At 45.8% G+C, this 24673-nt stretch overlaps 1 protein-coding gene across 6 annotated transcripts in view; it reads left to right on the forward strand.

The window, feature by feature from the left end:
- Positions 1-24673, forward strand: part of MACF1 (microtubule actin crosslinking factor 1) — a 270575-nt gene that overhangs the window by 88249 nt on the left and 157653 nt on the right. For all 6 annotated transcript variants that reach the window (XM_066638188.1, XM_066638183.1, XM_066638186.1 and 3 more), the window contains 11 exons: positions 1092-1175; positions 2199-2306; positions 3347-3445; positions 5071-5223; positions 5449-5537; positions 7427-7562; positions 11969-17404; positions 18017-18169; positions 19698-19913; positions 20731-20880; positions 23747-23974. In XM_066638188.1, coding sequence (XP_066494285.1) covers positions 1092-1175; positions 2199-2306; positions 3347-3445; positions 5071-5223; positions 5449-5537; positions 7427-7562; positions 11969-17404; positions 18017-18169; positions 19698-19913; positions 20731-20880; positions 23747-23974 — 6852 coding nt within the window. The remainder of the gene's footprint in view (positions 1-1091; positions 1176-2198; positions 2307-3346; positions 3446-5070; positions 5224-5448; positions 5538-7426; positions 7563-11968; positions 17405-18016; positions 18170-19697; positions 19914-20730; positions 20881-23746; positions 23975-24673) is intronic.

A 24673-nucleotide genomic window follows, 5' to 3' on the forward strand; every position in this document is an offset into this window, starting at 1 on the left:
CATTGGGAGCTGTTGGGTCATCTTTTACACACACACACACACACACCAACACTAGAACTTCAGATTATCAAATGAATCTAATGTGCAGTAGATTCAGGACAGGCAAAAAACATAACCCAGCACTTAAAGCCCAATCCTGTGCATGTCTATTCGGAAGTAAGTCCCATTATAGTCAACAGGTCTTGCTCATAGGTAAATGTGAATAGGACTGCAAGCTTAGTTAATTTATGGACTTTACTAACACAAGATGTGGTGAGACCACTGATCTGGATGACTTCTTTAAAAAGACAAATTTGTGGAGGGTCGATTGAAGTTAACCCTAACATCTACATAGAACCTCCGAGGCAATGTACCTTTGAATACCAGTTGATCAGGGGCAGTCAGCAGGGGAGGGTGATTGCTTTAATGTCCTACTTGTGGGCTGCCCAGGGTCATATGGGTGGCCAGTGGTCTTTTGCAGCCATGTTACATCCCAATGTTCTGATGCAATAAGTTGCAGCCATGTACAAGTTGAGAAAGAGAGAGGGTCCTTGCTCAATGTTAGACCAAGAATTATACAAATGTTCTTGGTGGAAATGCTAACACAATGATTGTCAAGAGTGTGGGAGGTGTGATATGGATCTACAGAAGAAGCCAAGGAAGAAAGACAAACTAAGGGCCCAATCCTATCCAATTTTCCAGCACCGGTGCAGTCGCAATGCAGCCCCAAGGTAAAGGAACAAATGTTCCCATACTTTAAGGAGGACTCTGCGACTGCTGCCCCACCACAAGTTGCAGTGCATGCCCCATTGGCACAGCGGCACCGATACTGGAAAATTGGATAGGATTGGGCCCTAAGGCTGCAATCCTAATAAATTTTCCAGCCCTGACATAAGGGCAATGCAACTGCGAGGTAAGGGATCAAACATTGTCCTGCCTTGAGGAGGCCTCCATGACTGCCCCACCAACTGCAGGATGCTGCACATGCCCCACTGGCACAGCTATGCCAGAGCTGGAAAGTTGGTTAGGATTGTGCCCTAAGAGGGCAAGGGGATGAACTTCCTGTTTTGTACTCATGATTCTGACGATGTTTTCTTTAAATTGAATTTAAGGCACTGTTTGCCGAAATAGAAGGAAATCAAGCCAAACTGGACCAGTGTCAAAAACTGTCTCAGCAATACTCAGCTGCTGTCAAGGTAACACAGTGTCCCTGTAACTATGGTACAGTAATATCCAATTGCTGGTAAAAGTCCCACACAGTAGAATACTTGGATAGAACACCAGGTTTGACTGGGGTATGTTGTAGTGCAGGGGTGCCCAAACTTTTTGGCAGGAGGGCCACACCATCTCTCTGACACTGTGTCGGGGGCCAGGAGAAAAGAATTAATTTACATTTAAAATTTGAATAAATTTACATAAATGAATATATTAGAAATTGAACTTATATGAATGGATGAAGGTCTTGTGATAGCTCAAGGCCTATAAAAGGCCTTGCACAAAGCAAGGTCAGCCTTTCCTTTGCTGCCACTGCTTCATCACATACGTGAGACAGCAAACAGAGGAAGGAGCCTTTGGCCTGCAGCTCATGAGAGAGGTTGAACAGTCTGCCCTTGTGCTGAGAGCAGTCATGTTGGGCCAGCGTGGGCTCCATCAAGTGTTCAGCAGACCAGAGGAGACTAGGAGCTCCCTGTGGGCTGGATTGGGGCTCCCAGGGGGCTGCAAATGGCCCCCAAGCCGGGGTTTGGGCACCCCGTTGTGGTCTTGGGGTGCGCCCAAGGCAATCCTTGTGCGCAAAGAAGTTATCGTGCAACTTAAAATGCAAACAACTGAACCAAGAGAAGTTCATGGGCCTTTTACAGTAATAGATTCAATCAGTGCTAGAGGCCTCTGAGCGGATGTATCTGATCAGCATGCATTGAAAATCATTGGCTTTGAGCCTGTACTTTAATTATTACAAATTAAAGCACAGCCTCAAAACTAATGGTTTTTAAATGGATGCTGATAGATCCATCCGCTCAGAGGCCTCTAGCATTGTTGCACATGTCAACAGGGTGTGTTAATTAGGGAGTTGGAGTTTTTTAAAATCAAAGTAAAAAGATGAAACAAAAACCCTTGCTTAAAGTAAGAATATGGACTGAAGGATTAAATTTAAAACTAAAATAGGGGACTTATAAGGTCTGAAAGAATTGACACTCTTTTTGCCATCTTTTCATCCCTAGGACTACGAGCTGCAGCTTATGACGTACCGTGCTTTTGTGGAGTCACAGCAGAAGTCTCCTGTAAAGCGTCGGCGCATGCTCTCTTCCTCTGATGCCATCACGCAAGAGGTGAGATCTGCCAGCCCTGCCTTCTTGGGATGGAAATAGAATGAGGCTGTTGGGGATGCAGGATGCTGACCAAGGGTGTCTTAGGGCCACAATTTCTTAGGACAGCCATTTTCAGCCACTGTTCCATGGCACACGGGCGTGCCACAAATGTTCTGCAGATGTGTCTCAGGTTTTTGGGGATGGTCATTTATTAGTAGGGTCATTGGGGGATGTGAGCCCTCCGCCAACAGCATGGCTTGCCTTGTCAATTGTCAAAAAACTGATGGTGTGCCTTGACAATTTTAGTACCTTGTCTTGGACCCAGTGCCTTGGATCTCATGTGATTTGGGCACTGCCATCTTGGACCTTGTGGGATTTCACAAGATTCAAGATGATGGCACCCAGCTGAGCCAAGAAGAAGAGGCTGTGGGGGTGTTGTGACCCAGGTAAGTTTGGATACTTGCCTAGAGGCTAGCACTTAGTGCACACTTTCCTGCTCTCCACTTCACGGCTTTTCTGGGCCAGTGACTGAGTGGGAAGGAACTTGTATAAATCTATTGTCTCCCTCCCAGACTGAAAAAGACAGTCTGCCAGGGGAATGTAGAAGTTAGCAGTACTGTTGAAACCCAAATCACAGTAATGAGCGTGAATGGTTCTAGAGATGGGACAACACTCAGTGAACCAGTTACCAGTGAACATGGTCTAGGTCAACGATTTTCAACCACTGTGCCATGGCACACTGGTGTGCCACAGATGGTCCACAGGTGTGCCGTGGGACTTTGGGGGGGGTCATTTATTAGTAGTGCAATTGGGGAATTTAAACCCCCTACCAGCAGCATGGTGTGCCTTGTCAGTGGCCAAAAAATTGATGGTGTGCTTTGACAATTTTAGTGCCTTGTCAGTGTGAGATGAAAAAGGCTGGAAATCGCTGGACTAGGCAGACAAGGGGCCAAAATACAACACTCAAAAGAAGGAAGCTTAAGAGCCAAGTGGAAGTCTAGTAGTTGTCTTTCATTTTTGAATTTAACAGGCACATTTTTCTTCTTCTATCCTCCTCCTAGTTTATGGATTTGCGGACACGCTACACTGCCCTGGTCACTCTGACCACACAGCACGTGAAATACATCAGTGATGCCCTCCGGCGCCTGGAAGAGGAAGAAGTAAGCATGTTGACTGTGACATTATTCTGTGATGTCTGCCTTGGTGGTGAATTGGAGGTGGCCCATTGGAGTCAGGAAATGGTTTTGGGTTGCTTTCTTTTGAGGTCCCAGGGCTGCAGTAGCTGGAAACATACTGTTGCCTGATGTTGCTGCCAATCAGTCACCTGCTTACAGCAGAGTGTAGCCATCTTTTTATCTAGGACCTGTGTGAGGGCCCCTGTCGATTGTGATCCTGGCCCTGTGCCACCCAGGGCTAGGACTGTAAACTGCTGCCATCCCCCCGGCCAAAAAGATCTGGTTTTTTGGAGAAAACCAGTAGAGGTGTTTTTAAGCCTTCTGAAGGTCTGGGTGGAGCCTCCCTGGCCCCCAGTAGGCCTGCTGAGGCCTCTGGAACGCCTGAAATGGTCACTTCCAGTTAATGCGCAGCAGGGGGAAGGGTCGCAGCTGCACCCCCAGCCAGGTGGCACCCCAGGGCATTTACCACTCTGACTGCCGCCCCCCCCTCTGGTACACCAGCGGCTCCTGTTTCTCACTCCACTGTCAAGAAGTTGAAGAAGTTTATCCTTCAGGTCTCCAACCTGCTGGATTCTCTGCTCACTCAGCTTCTGAGCATCTAGCCAGCCTATACGACACCCTTACCTCCGCTTGCTTCCCCACACTTCCTCTGTTATTCCAGTACTCTGTCACCTCCAATCATGCTAGGATTCACTTCCCTCACAGAAACTTCATAGCCTATATCATGTTCAGTATGAGAATCATAGAGTCGAATGGGACCCACAAAGTCATCTAGTCCAAACACCTTGCCTGTAGCAGGAAATCCTTCTAGAGCATCTCCTGCAGGTGTCTGGTGAGCCTCTGCTTGAAGATCTCCACTATGAGGGAGCCTCTCCCACCTTCCTCAGTGGATTCATCCTGAGTGAATTAGAACAACTGTGAATTCATAACATCACAGTATCTTAGTCAGTATCTAACTGGGTGTCAAAGAATGTAGCTGCAGAAGACTGTAGGCCGATGGGAGTACTGTTTAGTGGTTAGCACTCATGTGCTCCTCCCTGCTCTCTGCTCCCCCTTTTTATTAGGTCAGTAGCTGAATGGGGGGAACTTGTAATTCCACTGGAGTGGAACCCACATGGTCACTCCATCCCACCCTTTTTTCTAGACAGACAGTTTTGGCTATCAAATTGACAGGCATATACGTATTAATCTTAATAGGAGGTTTGACTGCTAGATACGAAGAAGGATCAAATCCACATCAGCACATGGCTGTCTGGTAGTGGGGTTTTCAAACTAGTTTTGAATACTGTGCAGGTTTAGCAGTCCAAAAGCTGCTGGAATAGGTTCCTGCAGCAGTCTTTATCTTTTGATAAAGACTGCTGCAGGAGCCTGTTCCAGCAGCTTTTAGAATGCTAAACCTGCAAAGTATTCAAAATATAAGGAATGTTCAAAAATAAAGGAAAAATAGGCAGAAAATGGGTATATGTGTGTGGTGTGGGGGTGGGGGAGAAACAAGGCATTCATCACCCAAGGGCTTCAACTTGCTATACATGTACTTGGCAATGCTGATGAAAGAATTCCTATGTGTGTTGGTGTGAATGTGCTCCTCATCTTTCTGTCCCTTTTTGCAGAAAGTGGTGGAGGAAGAGAAGCAGGAGCATGTGGACAAGGTGAAAGAACTCCTGGGCTGGGTCAAGAGTTTCAAGGAGAGTGCCCAGTTCAAAACCATCCCACCCAAGAGCAAAAAACTGGGCAATATTGAAAAGTCCATCCTGGAGCAACAGGTACCCGAGGGCTGGGGGGGACTTGCTCCCTTTTGTGCTTCTTGGCATGTCAGCAATGCCTGAGAGAACCTGATCTGACTTTCTGGAGTTTACTGTTTCTCACTGGGAGTGTTCTGTGTTAGCAGACATCAGTTGCCCTTGAGGTGCCTTTGGTGCTTAGGTTTCTTAAACATGTGTCTGCCTTCCTTGCCTTTTTGATCGTTGGCTCCTCCTTGTTCTTAACAGGTTCTCAATGAGGAATTGGCTGCGAAGAAGGAGCCGGTCTTGGAAGCTATCAAAACTGCCCAGATCTTCCTTGCAAAGCATGGCCACAAGTGAGTCAGGAGGGTTCAGTGTGAATGTTCAGTATCTGTGGTTTCAGTTATCCGTGGTTCCCCCCAGATCCATTACCTTCCATTTTTTTCTTTAACAATCAGGCATGTTTCTTGCTTGTGCAAATGCTACAAGAGCAATGCAATGAGCAGGCAGGCAGCCTGCACGCAAGGGGGTTACAATCATAACATTAACGGAAAGAAGGAACTGTCCTGTCTCCTGTTAACATTCACTCACCTGCGTTCACTTTTTAGCTTCGAGTGCTAGAGACCTCTTTTTTTTTTAGCTGCTAGCATTTTGGGGCATGTTCTTTGTTTATGTTCCAGTGTGCTAGCAACACTAGAATTTTTCCTATGGAACTCGGAGCTGTGAAAGATGGCCACCACCATGGTTATGTCACTTCCACCTTTTTTCTATCAAAATAGAGGAACCTGTAGGGAGCATGGCAGCCTTCATAATATATAGTGTGTACGGCTACAACATGGTGATCTCCATAAAATAGATTTCAGTGAGGGAACACCATTTTGATGTTTTTTAAAATAACCACGCTGGAAACTTCATTTCCTCATTTTTTTCTCCTTATAAAAAGAAGGCAGCCTTGGTCTCCTCCCCTCCCACTAGTGTGCAGTCTGCCTGCCTGCTTGTAGCATTGCTCCTTCCTGCTACAGCAGGGGTGTCCAAATTTTTTGGCAGGAGGGCCACGCCATTTCTCTGTGTCGGGGCCCAGGAAAAAAACAAACAAAATTTACATTTCAAATTTGAATAAATTTACATAAATGAATATATTAGAGATGGAACTTATATGAATGAATGAAGGTCTTGCAATAGCTCAAGGCCTATAAAAGGCCCTGCACAAAGCAAGGCCCGCATTTCCTTTGCTGCCTCTGCTGCATCACAGGCATGAAACAGCAAGCAGTGGAGGAAGCCCTCGTCCCACAGCTCATGCAGGAAGTCGAACAGTTGCCCTCACACTGAGAGCAGTTGCATTGGGCCAGCACAGGCTCTAGCAATTCTCTGGCGGGCCAGAGGCTCATTGAAGACTGGGGGCTCCCCGGGGGCCAGATTGGGAGTCCCCGAGGGCCGCAAGTGGATCCCGGGCCGGGGTTTGGGCACTCCTGTGCTAGAGGCATGGGGGTGGCCTAGATTACTTTGTAGATAACTCCCAACTCTATGATTCTGTGAAACCGAGCAGTTGCTGAGTGGTACAGCATGTACAAGGGGGTCCCCATATCCACGGATCCCATATCTGTGGACTCACTTATTGACAGATTGAGTCTGCCCACCCAACCACACCCCCCCCAAGAGCAAACCTCCCTGTGCATGCCCCCTTGCCTCTGGAGCAGCTTCTGAGCCAGGAGAGACTGAAGACTTCCATCCCTGGCCTGTACTGGACTCAGACTGAGTTTGGCAGCTCAAATAATGTAACTTCCAGTTTCATGGAGAATGCCTTATAAGGCATTAAAGCTCAGTCTGAGCCCAGGGATGGCCTCTGCTCCCCTTGCCTCTGGGGGGGGGGAGCAGCTCCTGGACCATAACGATGGGTCCAATATCCGCGGATTTGGCTATTGGCGGGGGGCAGGAGGGTTCTGGAATGGAACCCCTGAGAATATGGTAGCACACCTGTACTTCGCAGATCTCAGGATTCATTCGCCCTTGGCATCTTTTGTTAAAGCATTTTGGGTAGCAGGGCTACAAAAGGCTTTTGCCTGAGGTCTTAGAGAGTGGCTGCAAGACAGAATACAACCTGGATGAACTTGTAGTGAATCCCCAATGAATGTCATATCCTTAGATCTGGGGCCTGGGATGTCATTCCAGTCCTGAATTTGGTCGTCTTCTTCTAAGGCTCCAGGTTCTTGTGCGTATATCATGAGATATACAACTTGTTCCGCAGGCTTTCTGGCCAGGAGAAGGAGCACATTTCAACCCAGCTGAATGCCCTGAAGGAGACGTATGACCAGCTCTGCACCGACTCCACAGAACAGCTCCAGCAGCTGCAGAGCCATATGGCTCAAGAGACAGCCCATAAGGTAGCCCTTCTCTCTCCATTCCAGGATCTCTCACATCTGTGGCCCTGTTTTTCCAGTCGTGGGAGAAGAATCTGTGCTTGGTTGTGCATTTTATTCACAGAAGGTTGAAGTTCATTTTAGTAATCTCTGCTCCATTCTGTCCCATCCATGGCCTTTTGAAAATGTTTTTGATGCCAGACTAGTTACTGAAGGCTAAGTGGGGAGCAGATTACTTAAATTTGTTCGCTTCGGAAAGTGACAGACTGCAGTTACCAGACTTCATTCCCACAGATTGCTTTTGTATCTTTACTGGGGGAGAAGTTTGGTGGATGCAGCTTCTCTCAAACTGGTGCTGCAGTGAAGAGGGAGCTGCCTACAGAAAGCTTTTCTTTACCTTAAAAGAAAGTAGGTTGTTCTCAAGGGCAGGCTATACCTATCCAACCTAGTTTCTCTAGCAGCGTTTTGGAAATTGCCTTCCCATGAAACATCAGGGACTGGAGACTTGTAAGGCCGCCTTCCACCATTTTAAAAAAAAATTATCATCATTATTAATTGATTTAAACTCCAGTCTTGTGATTCTTTAAACAAAAGCAAGGTTTTGAGCATAGATTTACAGACAGAAAGTTATAGAAAGAGACATCCTAAGGAACGAGTTAAGTGAGGGTAACATTCTGAAATAAGGAAGCCAGTCAATGGAACTGAACTGATGACCCGAACCATGGTTATGCTTTGCATCAGAATAAAGCAAATTTATCTCACCTTCCACACTTCTCCTCTGTCCCAGAAGACAGTGTTGCATTCTAGCAATAGGCTCCTTCGCTGTCATCAAGTCTTCACTGGACCTTCCTTCCGCCCATTTCTTTTGCACCCTTTTGAGCTCTGCTTCCTGCCATCCTCCCCGATGCCCTGGGTGACCAAGTCTTTGAACATCCATCCACCCTCTGTTGGTTTTGTTTCTGTTGCTGTTACTGTTGTTCTGGAGTCCTCCATGGATGTAACTGTACATTCTGTGTATGTATATGTGGTATTCATGTGTCCAAGCAATATGTATATATTTGTATGGAACTGTTTTTAATGCTTGCTAGCTCCCTGTATAGTGAAGCACCAGCAGACCATCTTGGCCAGATATTTTTATTTGGGTGTCCTCTCAAACAGATTAGGTGCCTTCTTAAGCAGCAGATGTATATGGCTATCACAAGAAGATGTCCTACTCAGTAGTACGTTCTTTTATCTAACTGGGAGAAGGCAAATGGGGTTGGATTTATCCGTGTTGCTCCCTCCTGTATCTTATTACAAGCCTGTATGCTTTCATTCTGGCCACTCAGTTCAGAAGAGATGCTGTGTGTGGTGCTGGTCTGTCAGTGAGGCCAACTGAGGCCAGTGCCTCAGGCAGTGGATCTCCACCTCCATCTGCCCACCTGCACCACTTCTCCTATTCCTCCTGTTCCCTGAATCCTAAAAGGAAGTGTGAAGGGCAGAGGAATGGTGAGCTAGAGCATCTTCAACATTCTAACCCATTACTCTACTCCTTTCCCATGTTTGCTCTTCCAATCCATTCCCCTTCTCCTTTGCAAATCCAGAGAGAGAGAGAGGAGTCACTCTTGGGCTAGTCTGCAGCTGCATGGACCAAGGAGAGTCAAAATAAAGGGACAATATTATAATGGAGGTTAGGGCAAGATGGGAGTTTCTAGGAGGATGCCTAAAACTTCTCCACCTGAATGGAATTAACTTCCAAGTTTGGTTTAGGTGCTTCACTGTTGAGGGTGCTTTTGGGGGACCTCCTAACACTTGTGCTTGCAGAAAAAGTCCAGTTTGTGGAAAATGGTTGTAGAACTTAAAAGCAATGCATTAAGTCAAGAAACCGTATGGGAGGGGGAAACCCAAGCAAAACTCGCTGCATTGAGCATGATGTGACCCTGTTTGGTTTGTGTTTCATGTCGAGTGACTCTGGATTAACTGCCATCCTTGCTTACAGTTTTGTTTGTTTTTTTAAACTAACAATCTGGAGGTTACAAAAACCCACCTCACTCTGGGAATGAGGAAAAGCTGTGTCTTGGCGGGAGGGTGTGGCAGAGTGTTCTTTCCACTTTTTTTGTGCAAAACAAGCAATCGCATGCCGGACGCTAACCCTCAGCTTTTACACTGTGTGTGCCATACGGCTGAGCTGCTCCATACAGGCTCTGTCTTTAACTGCTCACGGCGAATCCCACAACTCTGGTAAGTAAAAAGCCTTTTATGACTCCTGTCCTCCTCCCCCACCTCTTTCTCCTTCTTGCTTGTTTTAATATCCGACTGTGCATGTTCAGAGTCTTGACTGTGGCCTTGGGAGGTTTTGAGGACCCTTCTTCTCCAACCCTGCCCCGCTAGGCCAAGATGTTAGGGGAAGGTTCATCAGTGTCACATGCAAAATGCCCTAGGAAGAGCAAGTCCCATCTGGGAAGATGTGCATTCATTGAGCTTCATTCACCTATGAACTGGACCCATCTGCATGGAGGAATGGGTGCATCCTTTCAGGGATTCAGTCCCACTGCTGCTGCATTTCATTGCATATTTCTCATTGCCCCCTCCCCATGTGGGGCTGCTGTGGGGCATTATAGCCTGAGAGGCTCAAAGTGCTACTCCAGTGCTATGAATCCCTCTACCCCACCCTACCTCCTGCTGCCTTTTCCTTAGATCTTCTCTCATTTCCCAGTTTAATGTGACAAATGACAAATGTGTCAAGTTCTCATTAGGCTCAATCACTCTGTGTTCCTGTGGGTGGAGTTTTGGACTGGGATTGGAAAGCCCTGGGTTCAAGTAGTACCTTAGCAATGGACTCACTGGGCGGCCGTGGCTGCGTTGCTTACTGCCAACTCTGTAAAACTGAGGAAGCTGCTCTAGGAGTCTGACGCTAAGACTGGATTTCTGCAGTATTAATAATGACAATAGCTGCTCACTTCTCATCCCTGTGATGATTCTTGTCTGTGTTCTGCACTGAACTGATTGTGGGTGCTCTTTTGCATTTCCTGGTAGAAGCCCCATTATGCAGCTTCCAGCATAACATTTGGAGTTTGCAGGATTAATTTTTGAAGATACTCTTTGAGGAACCTACACGTGGAAGGAGATGTATTGGGATGAGTTGTCTATATGACAACATTGTCGCTCTGAACAACCCTTTCCATGTCGGATGGTCAGCTGCAGAACCCCTGGCTGCTTGCTGCAGGATCAGTTTGTGTTACTGAGGTCTGCAGGATATATTCCACCAGAGCACCAGTTTGGTCTGAAGGGTAGAACTGCCCTCTTGGAAGGCTGCAATCTATACACACTTTCCTGGGAGTATCATTGAACACTGTGGGAATTACTTCTGAGTAGATATGCATAGGATTATGCTGGAGAAATCTCCCAGCATGCACCCAACAGTCCCTTGTAGCCCCATATTGTAGAATGGGATGGATAATGGCAGACAAGCTCTTCCTGATTGATTCAAACATCATTTATCATTTTTATCTGAGGAATTTGAATTAAATAAGCAAGGAATCCCAGCATTTCCAAGGACACCCACTGACATCTGTGGGTCAGTGAGCAGCATCTGAAGGTTCTTCTTGAGGTCCTGATGTCTGTGGATTTGATTCCTGAAAAGGACGCCATTCTGACATTGCTGTCCAATGTAATGTCGGAGTCCCATGAGCTCCAGCCTGAACCAGCCTTGGTTTTTTGCATTTTGCAAGGCTCTTACCATGAGAACATTGTGATGAAACCTGAGACTGTCATTGCATGATCAGTAGAAATGACTCCATAGCATGGCTGCATCTCCTTCCATGGGACTGTTGCTCTCCTGCTAGCCTGTGAATATCTTGCCTGCCTGTGGGTGCTGTAACAACTAAGTTTAGGGGAAATGTTGGGAGGGGAATGCCTTCCTTATGGATAGGGCGAATACATGTCGTCCTTCTCTCTTTCCCTTTGCTTCAATGTGGGTGAAACGTACTGTGGTGGTGTCTGCAATCTGTCTCTTTCTGAATTTAATCCCATGACAGTCATGATGGTAAGTGAATGTCTTGATGATCCTGGCCTTTCTCTTTTCCCAGTCACCTTCTACATGGGACGGTGTGGCTGTTTGCTCATTTTTGCACTTTCACTGCTTCGCTGCTCTTAATGGGTGTCCGAAATGTCTCAGCAGTGCCACCGTTTGTGGCAGGCTAGATTGAGCTCCAAAGTTTCCCCCCAAAACATGCAAAACTTTCCCGGTCAGTGATTTTATGGTGCGAGGTCAAGCGTTTTGTCACCTTCACACCCCACTTTGGGATTTGCTCTCTAGCCCAGGGTCCTTCACCGTGCCTTAGGAGACTGAGACATCCTTGGACCTGGGGTGCATTAACACAGTGACATTCCTCATGCCTTCTCTGGTCCTGAGTTTCTTTTTTTCCTTTTCTTCCCCCCTTTCTTTTTAGGAACTTGGGACTGTTGGAGGAGTGCTGGACCTTGGCACGATGGAGGTTTTCTCTATATTTGGAGCCATGCAGAAAGGTCTCATAGACCAAGAAACAGGCCTTGCGCTATTGGAGGCCCAAGTGATCACAGCTGGCTTAGTGGTTCCTAAGAGCAATGAAAAGCTCTCTTTGGCAGAAGGCTTGGCAAGAGGTTTCATAGACTGCAGGACCCACCAACTGCTGCAAGACGTACAGGATGCCCTCCAAGCGTTCGACAGAACTGACCCCAAAAGCAAACCATATCTTCCTGCTGTGACTGCAATGGAAGATGGAACAATCAGCGAGAGCCTTGGGCTGAAGATCTTGGAAGTTCAGCTTGCCACTGGGGGGTTGATAGACTCTTGCAGCCAGGAGAGAATTGACTTGGAAGAGGCATTTCAAAGGGGCATAATCACCACCCATCTTCATGAGAAGCTGGTGTCTCACTTGGGATCTTGCAAGAATTTGATCGACCCCAACTCAGCCAGAAAGATGAGCTTGAGTGACTTAATGCAACAGTGCATCTTTCACCAAGAAGCAGGCCAAAGGTTACTTCCAGTCAAACAGCTGGCAGGTGGGATAGTGAGCTTGAAATCAGGGCAGAAAGTGAGTATCTTCCGTGCAGTTCAGGAAGGGCTGATAGAAAAGCAGGTCACAGTCAGGTTGTTGGAAGCCCAGCTCTTTGCTGGTGGGATTGTGGACCCCAAAAGTGGCCACCGGTTGGCCGTGGGTGAAGCCATAAGGCATAATTTGATTGATGAAGACTTAGCTTGTGCCCTTTTCGTCCGACAACTGCAGACAGGTGGCATTATAGATACGGTTACAGGAGAGAGGCTTTCACTAGATGAAGCAGTAAGGAAAGACTTGGTTCCATCAAAGGTTGCTGTGGTTATCCTGGAATCCCTTTGGTCACTTATGGGTCTTCTGCGGCCTGAGACAGGTGAGATTCTCCCTGTTGTAGATGCCCTGGAGCAAGGTGTCCTGTCTTCCGAGCTAGCCCATAAGATTCTACTCAACAGGCAAAGCATCAAGGCACTCTTTATACCAGAAACCAGAGAGATCCTACCTTGGCAAAATGCTGTTGATTGTGGGGTCCTGGACAGATGTGTCGCCAAGAAACTGAAGTCCACCTGCCTTCCAGACATAATGCCTAATATTCCCCTGGCAGACTCTCCAACCAGACACTCAAGGAGCATCCTTTCCTCAGAAAACAAAATGGATCACGAGGATCGAAGCCAACTTTCCTTACAAAGCTGTGAAGAAAGAGTGGTGTTCTACCTGATGACCCACAGCTACATCAACATCCACAACGGTCAAAAATTGCTTCTAGTCGATGGGGAGTTCAGTAGCCTTGTTGAAATGCTTGTGCCGGCACAAGAGAATGAATCCTTTGCTCAGCTCTTAGAAATTAGCAGAAGACATGCCCAAGGTGGAGATGTTCTTGAAGACTGGGAGGCTACAACTGTGGAAGCCAAACCCTCTAAAAAACTGACTGTGAAGGAACTTGAGTTTGATTTATCTGAATTAGAAAAAGGGTTAGAGCTGCCATCAAACATCTGTCTACCTAATGAGAGGATCGAAATGGAAACTGGTTCTTTTTCAATGAAGGTTGCAGAAAATGATGAGAATGTAAAGAAGCAAGTGAGGGATTGTGATCCTGTGGCCAACTTTATGAGTAAAGTGGACAGTTCTGAAAGAGAGCAGGAACTGGTGTTGTTGCAGAGCAGGCATGAAACAGAACTGTCTGTGAAGGACTCCAGCTTTGAAATAAAACCCAGAGATATAGAGGTCACATGGGAAGGTGTGAAGTTTGCAGAACTACCAGAAGGAGAACAAATGGTTTTCGAAGGTCAAGAGACTGTCTCTAAAGTGGGAAGAGATGATGTGGAAAAAGATATCAGCATGTTGACTGGAGATTTGGAGAAGGTGGAAGAATCTTTGCACTCCAAGGAGAAAGCTCTGGAAAACATGGATTTTGCAGTAGTAGATGGAAGTGCGGATGCGATGAAGTGGTTAAATGTGGGAAAAGTGGAGAATGGCTCAGTAGAAGGTCTTTGTAATGAAACTGAATGGAAGATGGCAGAGGAGCAGATTAAGAAAAGACAGTTGGCTGTGGATGAAGAAGATCATTTCTGTCAAACAGGTGTGTCACCAAAACCATCGGCAGTATTGGGAGAAGACAGCACTCTGAAGATGCTGCTTACCCAGCTCCAAGAGGGTGGCATAATTCATGAACTAACAGGCAAGAAGATGCTCCTGGATGAATCCATTGCCTGTGGAGTTGTGTCTAGCCATACAGCTATCAAGTTGATGGAGGAGGCGAAGAAGTTTGGGGGCTTCTTTGATGCAGAGACCTGTGAATCACTAACCACTGAAGAAGTGATTGGTGAAGGACTGATGGATGAGAAACTTCTGCAAAAAGTGCTGGCCTCTGATAAAGCCATCAGTGGTGTTGTGGACCCACATAGCAAAACCGTGTATTCCATCAAAGATGCAGCTGGGGTTGGTTTGTTGGACAAAGAAACTGCTGAAAGGATCCTGGAAGGGCAGGTGGTGACTGGCGGAATTGTTGACTTCAAGCATGCCAAGAAAGTGTCAGTCACGTTGGCTTCCAATCTTGGCCTAATACAGCCAGCCAGTCAAGAAAAGCTTAAAAAGCTAGAGAAAGCATCTAAAGGGAAGAGTGGTGAGGAGGGAACCAAAGAGAAACTCATCAGTTTGCAGGCTGAAATAGGTGGCATTTTGGATCCTAAAACTAAAGATCCGTGCACGGTCACTAAGGCGGTGGAAAAAGGACTTCTGGCCAGGGATAAAGCATTTCAGTTGTTGACCAAGCAGATAGCCGATGGAGGAATCCTTCACCACAAGACAGGCATGAGACTTTCAGTAGAGGATGCTATGGAGCATAAACTGATTGATAAAGTCTTCTATGAAGATCTCAAACTGGCAGAAAATATATGTCTGCATCGGTTCATTCATACGGAAACGGAGGAACGAGTGTCCTTACCTCAAGCTGTATCTCTGGGACTATTGAACTCAGATATTCAACACAAAGTTCAAGGAATACAAGCCTCAACTGGAAGCATAACTGACCCTGTTTCAGGTCAGAAAATTACTTTGACCAAAGCTGTGAAGGAAGGGTTGTTGCCCAAGTCGGTCATGGAAAAGGCCATGATGTCCTGTGAAATGAAGCAAGCGATTATTGATCCAGAAAGCTGTAGACTCGTCCCCTACTCAGAATTGGTTGAGAAGAGTAAAATTGATATTGAATCAGGGCAGAGATATCTGGAGGTGGTTCCCTTCCAAGAAGTTAAAGATGAACTAACTGGGGATGTGCTCTCTTATTCTAAAGCTGTGAAGCTTGACAAGGTAGACCTCCTGCCTTCTTTGAGGTTGTTGCAGGCTCAGGCAGACACAGGTGGCATTATGGAAACTTCTACTGGCCAGAGGTTGTCCCTGGCATCTGCTTTGGAACTAGAAAAGGTGGATGAAGATACAGCTAAAGTAATTGCAGTTAATCAGCTATTGACTGGAGGGATCGTCGATACTGTAAGTGGAGGAAGAGTGACGTTAGAGGAGGCTACTGCAAAAGGCTTGGTCAGCAAGAAATTAGCTAATGCAGTTCAAGAAAATGTTCTGTTAACCAGTGATGGATCTGGCCTTGACAACTTGGGAGTTTGTAAAAGCTACCAACCACAGCTGATGCTACAAAATGGGACCTCACAGATGGAAACATTGGCCATTCCGAAACATGATGGAAACACAGATGGAAACATTGGTCATTGCATAACTGAGAGCAATAATCAGAACCAGAGGGTTCTCTCTGAAGCAGTGGACTACAGCATTTCTAAAGATACCACCAGTGGTACTTGTGAAGAACTTCAGGAGATGTCTGCAGAAATTGATGAATCAGTGTCACCAGCTCTTCCTTCTGTGTTAGACAGTTTGGCTAGCCAGCTTTTAGGAGAAGGCAGCTTGATACCTGAGCTCTCCTTAATGTTAGACCCAGATGCTGCAAGAGTAATGACCCAGAAAAAAAATATTAGGAGGAAAAGCAAGTTGAGGGGAAAGGAACTCTGGAAAGGGGAATTAGCAAAGCCAGAAGGGAACGATCAAGTAATTGAAAAGACATTGGAAAAAATTGTATCCAGGGAGGAGAAGGCTATGATGGATGGAATGATGAGTGAGATGATCAATGGGGTCCAAGAACAAACAGAGAGAACATTTGCAGTAGATGCCAGAGCTCAGGAAAAAAGGGATACAGCTTCCCTTGTCCTTGAGGTAGCTCAGGGAGAGATGTGCAAAGATGCTTTGGAGGGATTTGCATTAAAAGCACTGAGTTCTGTCCATCATGAAGAGGGTGAGAAAATTTGCATTGGCTCTAAAGAAGCTTCCACTGTAGGAGATTCAGTGCCGCAGCCTGCAGATAAAAAGCCTCTTGGGGACACACAGAGTGAATTACAAAGCCCAGAATCTGAATTAAGAGCCCCAATTCATAGTGCTTTACAAATTACTGACTTCAAAACAACCACCGCCACCAAGAAGAAGAAGAAGAGGAAAAATAATAATAAAAATCAGGATGTGACCCCAACAGAATCAGTTGCGTTGCATGAACCTATCCAAGCGATGGCATCCTGTCCCATCCCAGGATCTAAGGAAACATTGATGAAGAAGATCAAGGAAGAATTGGTCTCTGGTGTACAAGAATGCATACAGGATAATACATCTGGCAAGGTGACGATGAAACTAGCCATGCAAGGAACAGCCGAGAGTAACAGACAAGATGAAGAGGCATTTGGAAAAGAGAAGAAGCAACTCAGAGTTAAGAAGAACATCACAGGTGACCAGAAAATGAACGTTGCCCCAGAGACAGAAGCACCCAGAGAGGTAGCTGAACAAAAGAAGAAAACTCGACAAACTTCCTTGAACATGGTAGATTGTCTACAAGAAAGAATATCCCAAGATAAGGCCAAAGAACCATTTGTGTCCAACCAACAGCTACCCAAGGTGACTCCTATGGATGTCTCAGAATCTGTTAGGTCTCCTGAACCAAAAACAGAGGCTCTGGAACACAGAGAGGTTCTAGAGAACAAGACAAGTTATTCTTCTGTGCAGTCACTCATAGACGAGAGTACAGTCCAGGAAATAGTGGGAGAGAGCAGAAGCTCTTACGTTCAAGGACTGTCTATGTCCATAGAGGAGTCACAGCAAACTGAATCTAAGGAAGGCAAGATCATTGGGCCAAAGGCACAGACACTACAGGAGAGTGAGTTTCTAGAAAGCAGTTCTTTTGGGATGTTACCCATACAGCAGAATGCAGACCTGAAAGTTCCCAGAGAGACCATGAATGCTGACGAGCCCCCTTGTCTGGGTGAAGGAGGGGAAGACAGACAGCAGGATGCCCCTAAACAAGCCAAAGTAAGTTGCCTCTTTAGATAGATCTCCAAGTATGTGTAGGTTCATTAGATGAGACAGTTAGGTGGTCATGGTCAGAATATCTCTCTCAGAGTGAGATAACTGTGAAGGGATAAGCTACAGCAGTGGTTCCCAAACCTTTTCGAGGTCCTAGAAGCTGCTGCCTGATTTATAAATGCCAAGGGGTGTGCCTATAATGGTGATTGGGCAGCAGTACCCCCCTCCTGTGATGGGTCTCTCATTTAGCAGTCCTGGTTTAGCAAAACTGCAACTTTGTTCACTGTTACTACAGTTCATTTATTTGCTGCTTTTTTGCCTAGGTCAAAATTTACGTCTTTCACAAACCTAACATCATAAAATTGTAAAAGACCCATCAATACTGAGATTTGCTCCTTGTTTCACAAAAAAAGGGAGAAACTGTTGCAAAAAAAAAAATGTGTAAGAATTTGATGTGTGGAGAAAACCACATTGTGTTGCTTTGACACACATTCCAATTTAGTGGGCAAAAAGTAGCTAGGGCCAGTGCAAAAAGAAAAAAAATCCTGGTGTTCTGTTTTGTGTCTCTCTACTCCATAAATCTGATGTTTGTGTTTTGTGTGTCTCCTGACTCCATAGACTCCAAAGTGCAGCAAACAACTTTGCCTGGACTATGATGAAAAACTGGTGGCGTACCTGTCCCAGGTGCGCGACATCGAGATGCGGGTCCAGCGTGTTCCACTGGTGGACCTGAACTTTGCAACACTGCAGGATTTGCTGCAACAGGCTGAGGTAAGAGGAGCTGCTGCCGGAATATTCATATTGACTCTTTTAAAAGGCTGAGTATCCCAGGAGAAAACTGTAAGTGTGTGAACTGGGACAGTTCACTGAAGAATATTCGTTCAACTCTGTTGTTCTAGTTGTGGGATTTCCGAAGGTATCTCTTGGTCTGATTTGGCATAAGATGGGACTTCTTTACATTTTAAGACTTATGCTGCCCTGGAGGATAATTGGACTATAACATTACTAGGTGTCTTCTGTTAGCATTGAAGGGAGGTAGATGGAGCCTCCTCAAATACCTTAACTGCACGCATACAGATTCCACAGATGCTAAAGTCCCAGTGCGGGCAGGGCCTTGGCACCGCAGTGACTTACCTGAAGGTCACATTGGGCTCTCTAGAGCTTGCATTGGGCCCATGGCCTACTCCATGGGCCTCCCACCCTCCTCAGAAGGCCTCCTGGATACGACTGGAAGTCTCGGATGTGAACCAGAAGCCACTTTCAGTTGCATTCTGGAGGCCCTCTTAAGCCAAGCCTGTGAATAAGGAGGGCCCATTGTATTAGTAAAAGTTCAAAGGGCGGAAGTGGTGTGAGGCCTGAGCTTTTGGCAACAGTTGTAACATCTCATTCAGACTTCAGTGGGCGACTTGTCTTCCCACACTGGTAAGGCTGGTGCTGCAATTGAGTTAACCTAAGCTCCCTGTCCCTTAAGTCACCACAAATTAGGACTGAGACAAACATGGGCCATGAAATCAAAATATTTCTAGACCCAGTGGAATGAAGACAACAGCTCTGTAAAACCTAAGTGAACAAAAGTTGGCAATGCTAAAGGAAAGGGAAATGCCATCTTCAAATAAGTAGTTCCTCCCCATCCTGGATTACTGAATAATACATGAAATTAAAATGGGGCTGCATCCTTAACCATTCTTGCTCTAAAATTCCATGAAAATCCTAGGTTGTTAGAGTTGGAAGGAGCCTTGGAGGCCATCTAGTCCAACCCCCTGCTCCGCGCATGCAACAGCTGCATTTATGGCAGGTAACAGTTAAGCCTCTGCTTGAAAACCTTTAGTGAGGAAGAGGCTACGGGTTTATGAGGCAGACTATTTCAGTGCCAGACACCTCTTAAGTTAGGAAATTCCTCCTCAGGTTTAGCTTACAATTACTTCCCTGTACTTTCAGAGCATTGGATCTAGGCCTGCCCTCAGGAGCTACAGAGAGCAAGTCAAATCCTCCTCCCATGTGTCAGACCTTCAGGTCACCTCTCTAGCTGGATCATGATTAAATATTTAAAAAAAACATCTTGTTTGATTCAGTCCTTTGGCCCAGGACCTACTTCATGCTTGGACAATGACATAAATGTGAAAGCTGTGAATTCTACAGTTATGCCTCATGTCTGGTGCTTGGATAGGGCTGCCTTGACTTGTATGGAGCTACAAAGTCTGTCTAACAGAGGGAGCGTGAAGCTCAAGTTCATTCCAGTCTTGGCAATCACCTTGTCTTGCTTATATTTTGGCTGACCAGGGTTCTCTTGCCTCCTCAGGCTTTGGACTTGGACCTGAAGACCCTGTCAGCGCCAGTGAATCAGCAGCTGGAAGCTGTACAGAGGGTTGTGGCCAGCTCCCCTCAAGAGGTCCCTGAGCAATTGCTGAAGGCTTTGGAAAAAGATGCCAAGAACCTTCAGAAGTCTCTTGGCTCCGTGAGCGAGGTTGTGACCTCCTGGCTGCTAAACCTTCACACTGCAGCAGAAGCAGAAAAGGTACTGCATTTTGTGCAGCCAGGCAACTTGGTCATTGAATCGCTACTTTCTCTGTCAAGTTAACACTATTTGTATGCAAAGAGGGGTCCTATCCTATAAAAACAAGTCAAAACTCCCAGTGGCATAAGATTAAACAAATTAAAATTGCATTCAATTAAAATTAAATTAAAAATTTTATAGGCTATAAAATTTTTAATTTTAATTTGCTTAATCTTATGCCACTGGATGTGTTGTTTTATTATTGTTGTATGTTTTTAACCTTGTAAGCCGCCTTGAGTGCCCTTGCCAGGAGAAAGACGGGAAATGATTGGATGAATGAATATTCTTTAGAACAGGAACATTCTATGAAATTCAGGACAATTCCCAGCACTTCCTCAAGGAAGGTTAAAAGAGGAGCAAGTCTGCGTAATCAGAAAGAACCCAGCAGGGCATTGCATGTTTGAATGCATTCCATAATATCCTGCATGTGCAAATTAAGCATGTCTTTTTTCCCCCCTATAGGAGAGCATTCAAACATGCACTGCCCTTCCCCAACACATACACTGGGTGACATAGTGCAATCTAGGAAAACAAATAGACATACAGAAAAGGAGATGGAGGCACAAGAAACTTCTGGTAATTAAACTGTGGCTTGGGTTTCACTTTAGAACTAGGCCTGGTTTGGTCCATAATCTTGTGCTTATCAGCTGAAGTGCCAGGTTTTTGCCAAAGGGTTGCATTGTTGGCTAACCCCGCTTTGCCCTTTTATTTGTGTTCTTGTGTTAATTATTATTTCTGTAGTACTATTAGTAGTAATCATCCTAATAATATTTTTTAGATGAAAATCATAAGGCAGCATGAGAAACTCCAAAACAAACTGCAAGAGCTGCTGAACTGGGTGTTGAACACAACCCAGTTGCTTGATGGTCTTGAACCCCATGACATGACTAGTGCCGACAGCTTGAATTCCTGCCTTCAGAGCTACAAGGTAATCATAGCATCTCCTACTAGCCCTCACTGGTGAAGATGCACAATCCCATTGTGATGACCTCATAGCGTGAGGGAACTTTATTCTCTGTGTTTGTGCCTTGGGGACAGTCATTCTTGGTTTGGCTGATATAAACCAATGAGGCTGCTTTATACAGAGTCAGACCATCGGCTCTCCTAGCTCAGTCTTGTCTAGGCCAGGGGTTCTCAAAATGTGTGTCACAATGCTTTAGAAGACACACGCACTGGAACACTGTGGGATTTCTTTGTGGTTCCTCCTACCTGTTCCCTTGGGTGCCACTGTCTTGGATCTCATGAAATCTTGTGATTTGGGTGCCACCATCTTAAATTTCATGAGATCCAAGATGGTGGCACCCAGTCTCACAAGATTTGGGTGCTGCCTCCTTGGATCTTGCAAAATCTAATAATATTTGGACCCCACTTGGATTTTGCCACCATCTTGGATTTTGCAAGACTTTGTGATATTCAAGATGGCCTGGCAGAGCCAGGCAGGCTGTGGGGGTGTCATGACCCAGGTAACTTTGGGAACTGGTCTAGGCTGACTGGCAACAGCTCTCCAGGTTTTAGGCAGGGGTCTTTCCAGCCCTACCAGTAAACTAATTGAACTAATAGTGGGGAGTTAGGGCCTCCCCACTAACCCATTTCATCTCCACTGGAAATGGAATATTGTACCAGTTATTTTGTATTTGCAATAAGCTCCTGTTTGGTAGATTTCCAAAACTCCTGCCTGATGTTGTTTTTTGCTCCGGAATCTCAGCTGTCGACTTAAGAAATGTCAGCTGGGTTGGGTCCGTTTTTCACGTTGCTTTCTTTTGCTTGCTTGGTGGGCCGTCAAATGTTTCTGGGAAGTTCACAAGTAGGGCTATGACAGGCAAATGTCCCTGTTAGTTGCTAACATTCTGTTGGGTTAACATTGCACTTACAAAAATCATGGTGTATGAAATGGGTGTGTCAGAGAGGAAGGATGGCTGGCTGCCTCTTTCTCATCCATTCTTTCTCTTTGACTCTCCCTTCTTAATGTTTCATTTCCCCGAGTTTTTGGTATCTTCTGCATTTTCTCCCTACTTCAAGATTTTGACAAGTCTTAAGGGTTTTAACTATCAGTAGAGCATCTTGGCTTGCCTGAGTGAAACTGTTATCTTCTACTTCCACCTCCCAATGTAATGAAGGAAATTTGGCATGATGGTGGTGGGAAAAGACAAAGAAATAAAACATGGCTGGAAGCCACTGACTGGCCTACCATCCATGTATTTATCTGCCCCTTTCAAATACTGTTTTGGACCTGGAGGCATCACAACAGTCTGTGACAGGCTGTAATTGTCATAAACCACAACCATTTATGGCCCTGAATTCTGTAGATTTATGATGCAGTGTTTGAAAAAGTGGTTTCCTTTTGTTTGTCTCGAGCTCTAGAGGGCTTTTTGGTAGTGCAAGGCATGTTTGTGTTTGCTGGCCAACCTTAGAATACAAAAATCGATGGTAAGGCCACATCTGGAGTATTGGGTCCAGTTCTGGTTGCCACATCTCAGAAAGAATATAGCGGAACTAGAAAAGCTGCAGAAGAGAGTAGCCAAAACGATTAATGGACTGGGGCACTTACCTTACAAGGAAAGGCTACAGTGTTTGGATCTCTTCAGTTTAAAAAGAAGCTGCTTGAGAGGGGTTATGATTTGTAAAGCTATGCATGGGATGGATAGATAGAAGGAAGTTCTTTTCCCTCTCCACAGTACCAGGAGGCATCCACTAAAATTGAGTGGCAGAAGAGTTAGACTAGACAAAAGGAAATATTTCTTTATCCAGGTCTGATGAGGTAACACATCTGTGGAACTCCTTGCCTCAGGATGTGGTGATGGCATCTGACCTAGTTCCCTTGAAAAGGGGATTGGAGAGATTGATGGAGGACAGGTCAATCACAGGTTAGAAGTCGTGATGACTGTATGCAACCTCCGTGTTTTAGAGGTAGCCTGTATCTGAATGCCAGATGCAAGGGAGTGGCAATTGTGTACAGGTATCTTGTGGTCTTACGTGCTTCCAGAGGTGTCTGGTGGGCCACTGTCAGATACAGGAAGCTGGACTAGATGGGCCCTTGGCTTGATTCAGGCTCTTCTTAGGTTCTTATGCTCTGCTGCTTTTGGAAAGTGGTGGTAACCCTGAGAGGTAACCCTTCTCACTCAACATGTAGTATTGTTAAGCTTTCCCCCTTCTCACATGGTGAGGAGCAACAAGATTTTGTTTCTTTAGAAGAAAGAGCACTAGGGACATAGGGCATCTTTTTAGTATTTGACTTTATTTGCACATATACAAGCAGAATGCATTAAAACTGCAATTAAAATGTCCCTTTGGTAAACTGTAAATTCACCCACCCTGCATCCAATTCCAAGTGAGAGCCCTGGAGCCCCACGGTGGTTCACCTTTAGCCATGCATTTCTGACCTACAGCCTGGTTCCTAACTGGCCCCCCTCCCCAGCTCTGAAGGGCATCTCCTTCTGAAAACTGGATTCCAGCATATCAGGGCAAACATTGCCTGGTTAAGGACTGATCAGGTTCTATCATTAAAAACACTTCCTATTCATTTGCATGTGCAACAGTATCCTGCTCTCTCACACCCTGTCAACTATAGATTTTCCAAAACTGCTGGTCATGTTGGTGTTAAAATTTAAAAAGAAAAAAAAATCCAGGAAGTGACTGTGGAGAGAGACAAGTCACCCAGTAGCCCTGGACAGGTCTCCATGCAAAACACCTTTGAGAAGGAAACTGGAGTACTTTGGCTTCTGTGTAGTCTGTGACAGTATGTTGTTTCCCTGATCACGGTTTTCTCTTTTTACTTTCTCTTGTGCTGTGCCTAGGAGCTAAAAAAGCCTCTCGAAGACACCAAAATGCAGCTTGACACAGCAGCCTTTGACATTCAGTTCTTCATCTCTGAGCATGCTCAAGACTTGACACCTGAGCAGAGCAGACAGCTCTTGAGACTGTTGAATGAACTGCAGAGGTCTTTCCGGGACCTTTCGGAGCGAGTGGCCACCCGGGCAGAGGTCCTGCAGGTCTGTCTCCAGCAAGTGGAGCGGACAGATCAGGTGATGGTGGTGGAGCTGCAACTTCTCTGCTGGGTCATACTTAACAAGGAGATGGATGTATGTGTGTGTCTTTCTCTTTAACAAAGTTGGTGGCTTGTGTGCTGTTTTCCACTCCACTGTTTATGTGCATCCCTCTCGCAGTTAAGGCATGACTTCATATATGTGACAGCTGCTTCTTTAAAGCAAAGGGATGCTTTCCCCCCTTTGTTTCTCCACCCATGCTCTGTCCCTAAGAGAGAGTTAGGAGCTGCTTTTTCTAAGAACATCCTGAAGGTAGGTGAGCACCTGAGCATCTTTACAGTACCTTGTAAACTGTGTGTGAGATGTGGATTTAGAGAAGAAGTTCCTCAAAGCATTGCATTTCCCTCCTTCCTTGGAGTTTGGATGCAGTTAGGAGCTCTGGATTCAAATAATGGCAATTAAATGTATTGCGAATTAATCATTAAAATGAATTAGAGCTGAGGTTGTGTAATGGCTGAGATAGAGGGCTGAATCTTATCCAACTTTACAGCCCCAATGCAACCATGCCAATGGGATATGCCCTGCATCCTTCTGTGGGGAGGCAGTCTCAGAGGTCTCCTCAAGGTAAGCGAACCTTTACCTTGGGGCTGCATTGATGCAAGAAGGTTGAATTGGACCCTGGACTTGAATCAGGACTTTACCAGGTTCAACACTCGCTTCCTCCACAACCTCACCAGC

Source organism: Tiliqua scincoides, chromosome 10 (genome assembly GCF_035046505.1).
Source record: "Tiliqua scincoides isolate rTilSci1 chromosome 10, rTilSci1.hap2, whole genome shotgun sequence".
Lineage (NCBI taxonomy): Eukaryota > Metazoa > Chordata > Lepidosauria > Squamata > Scincidae > Tiliqua > Tiliqua scincoides.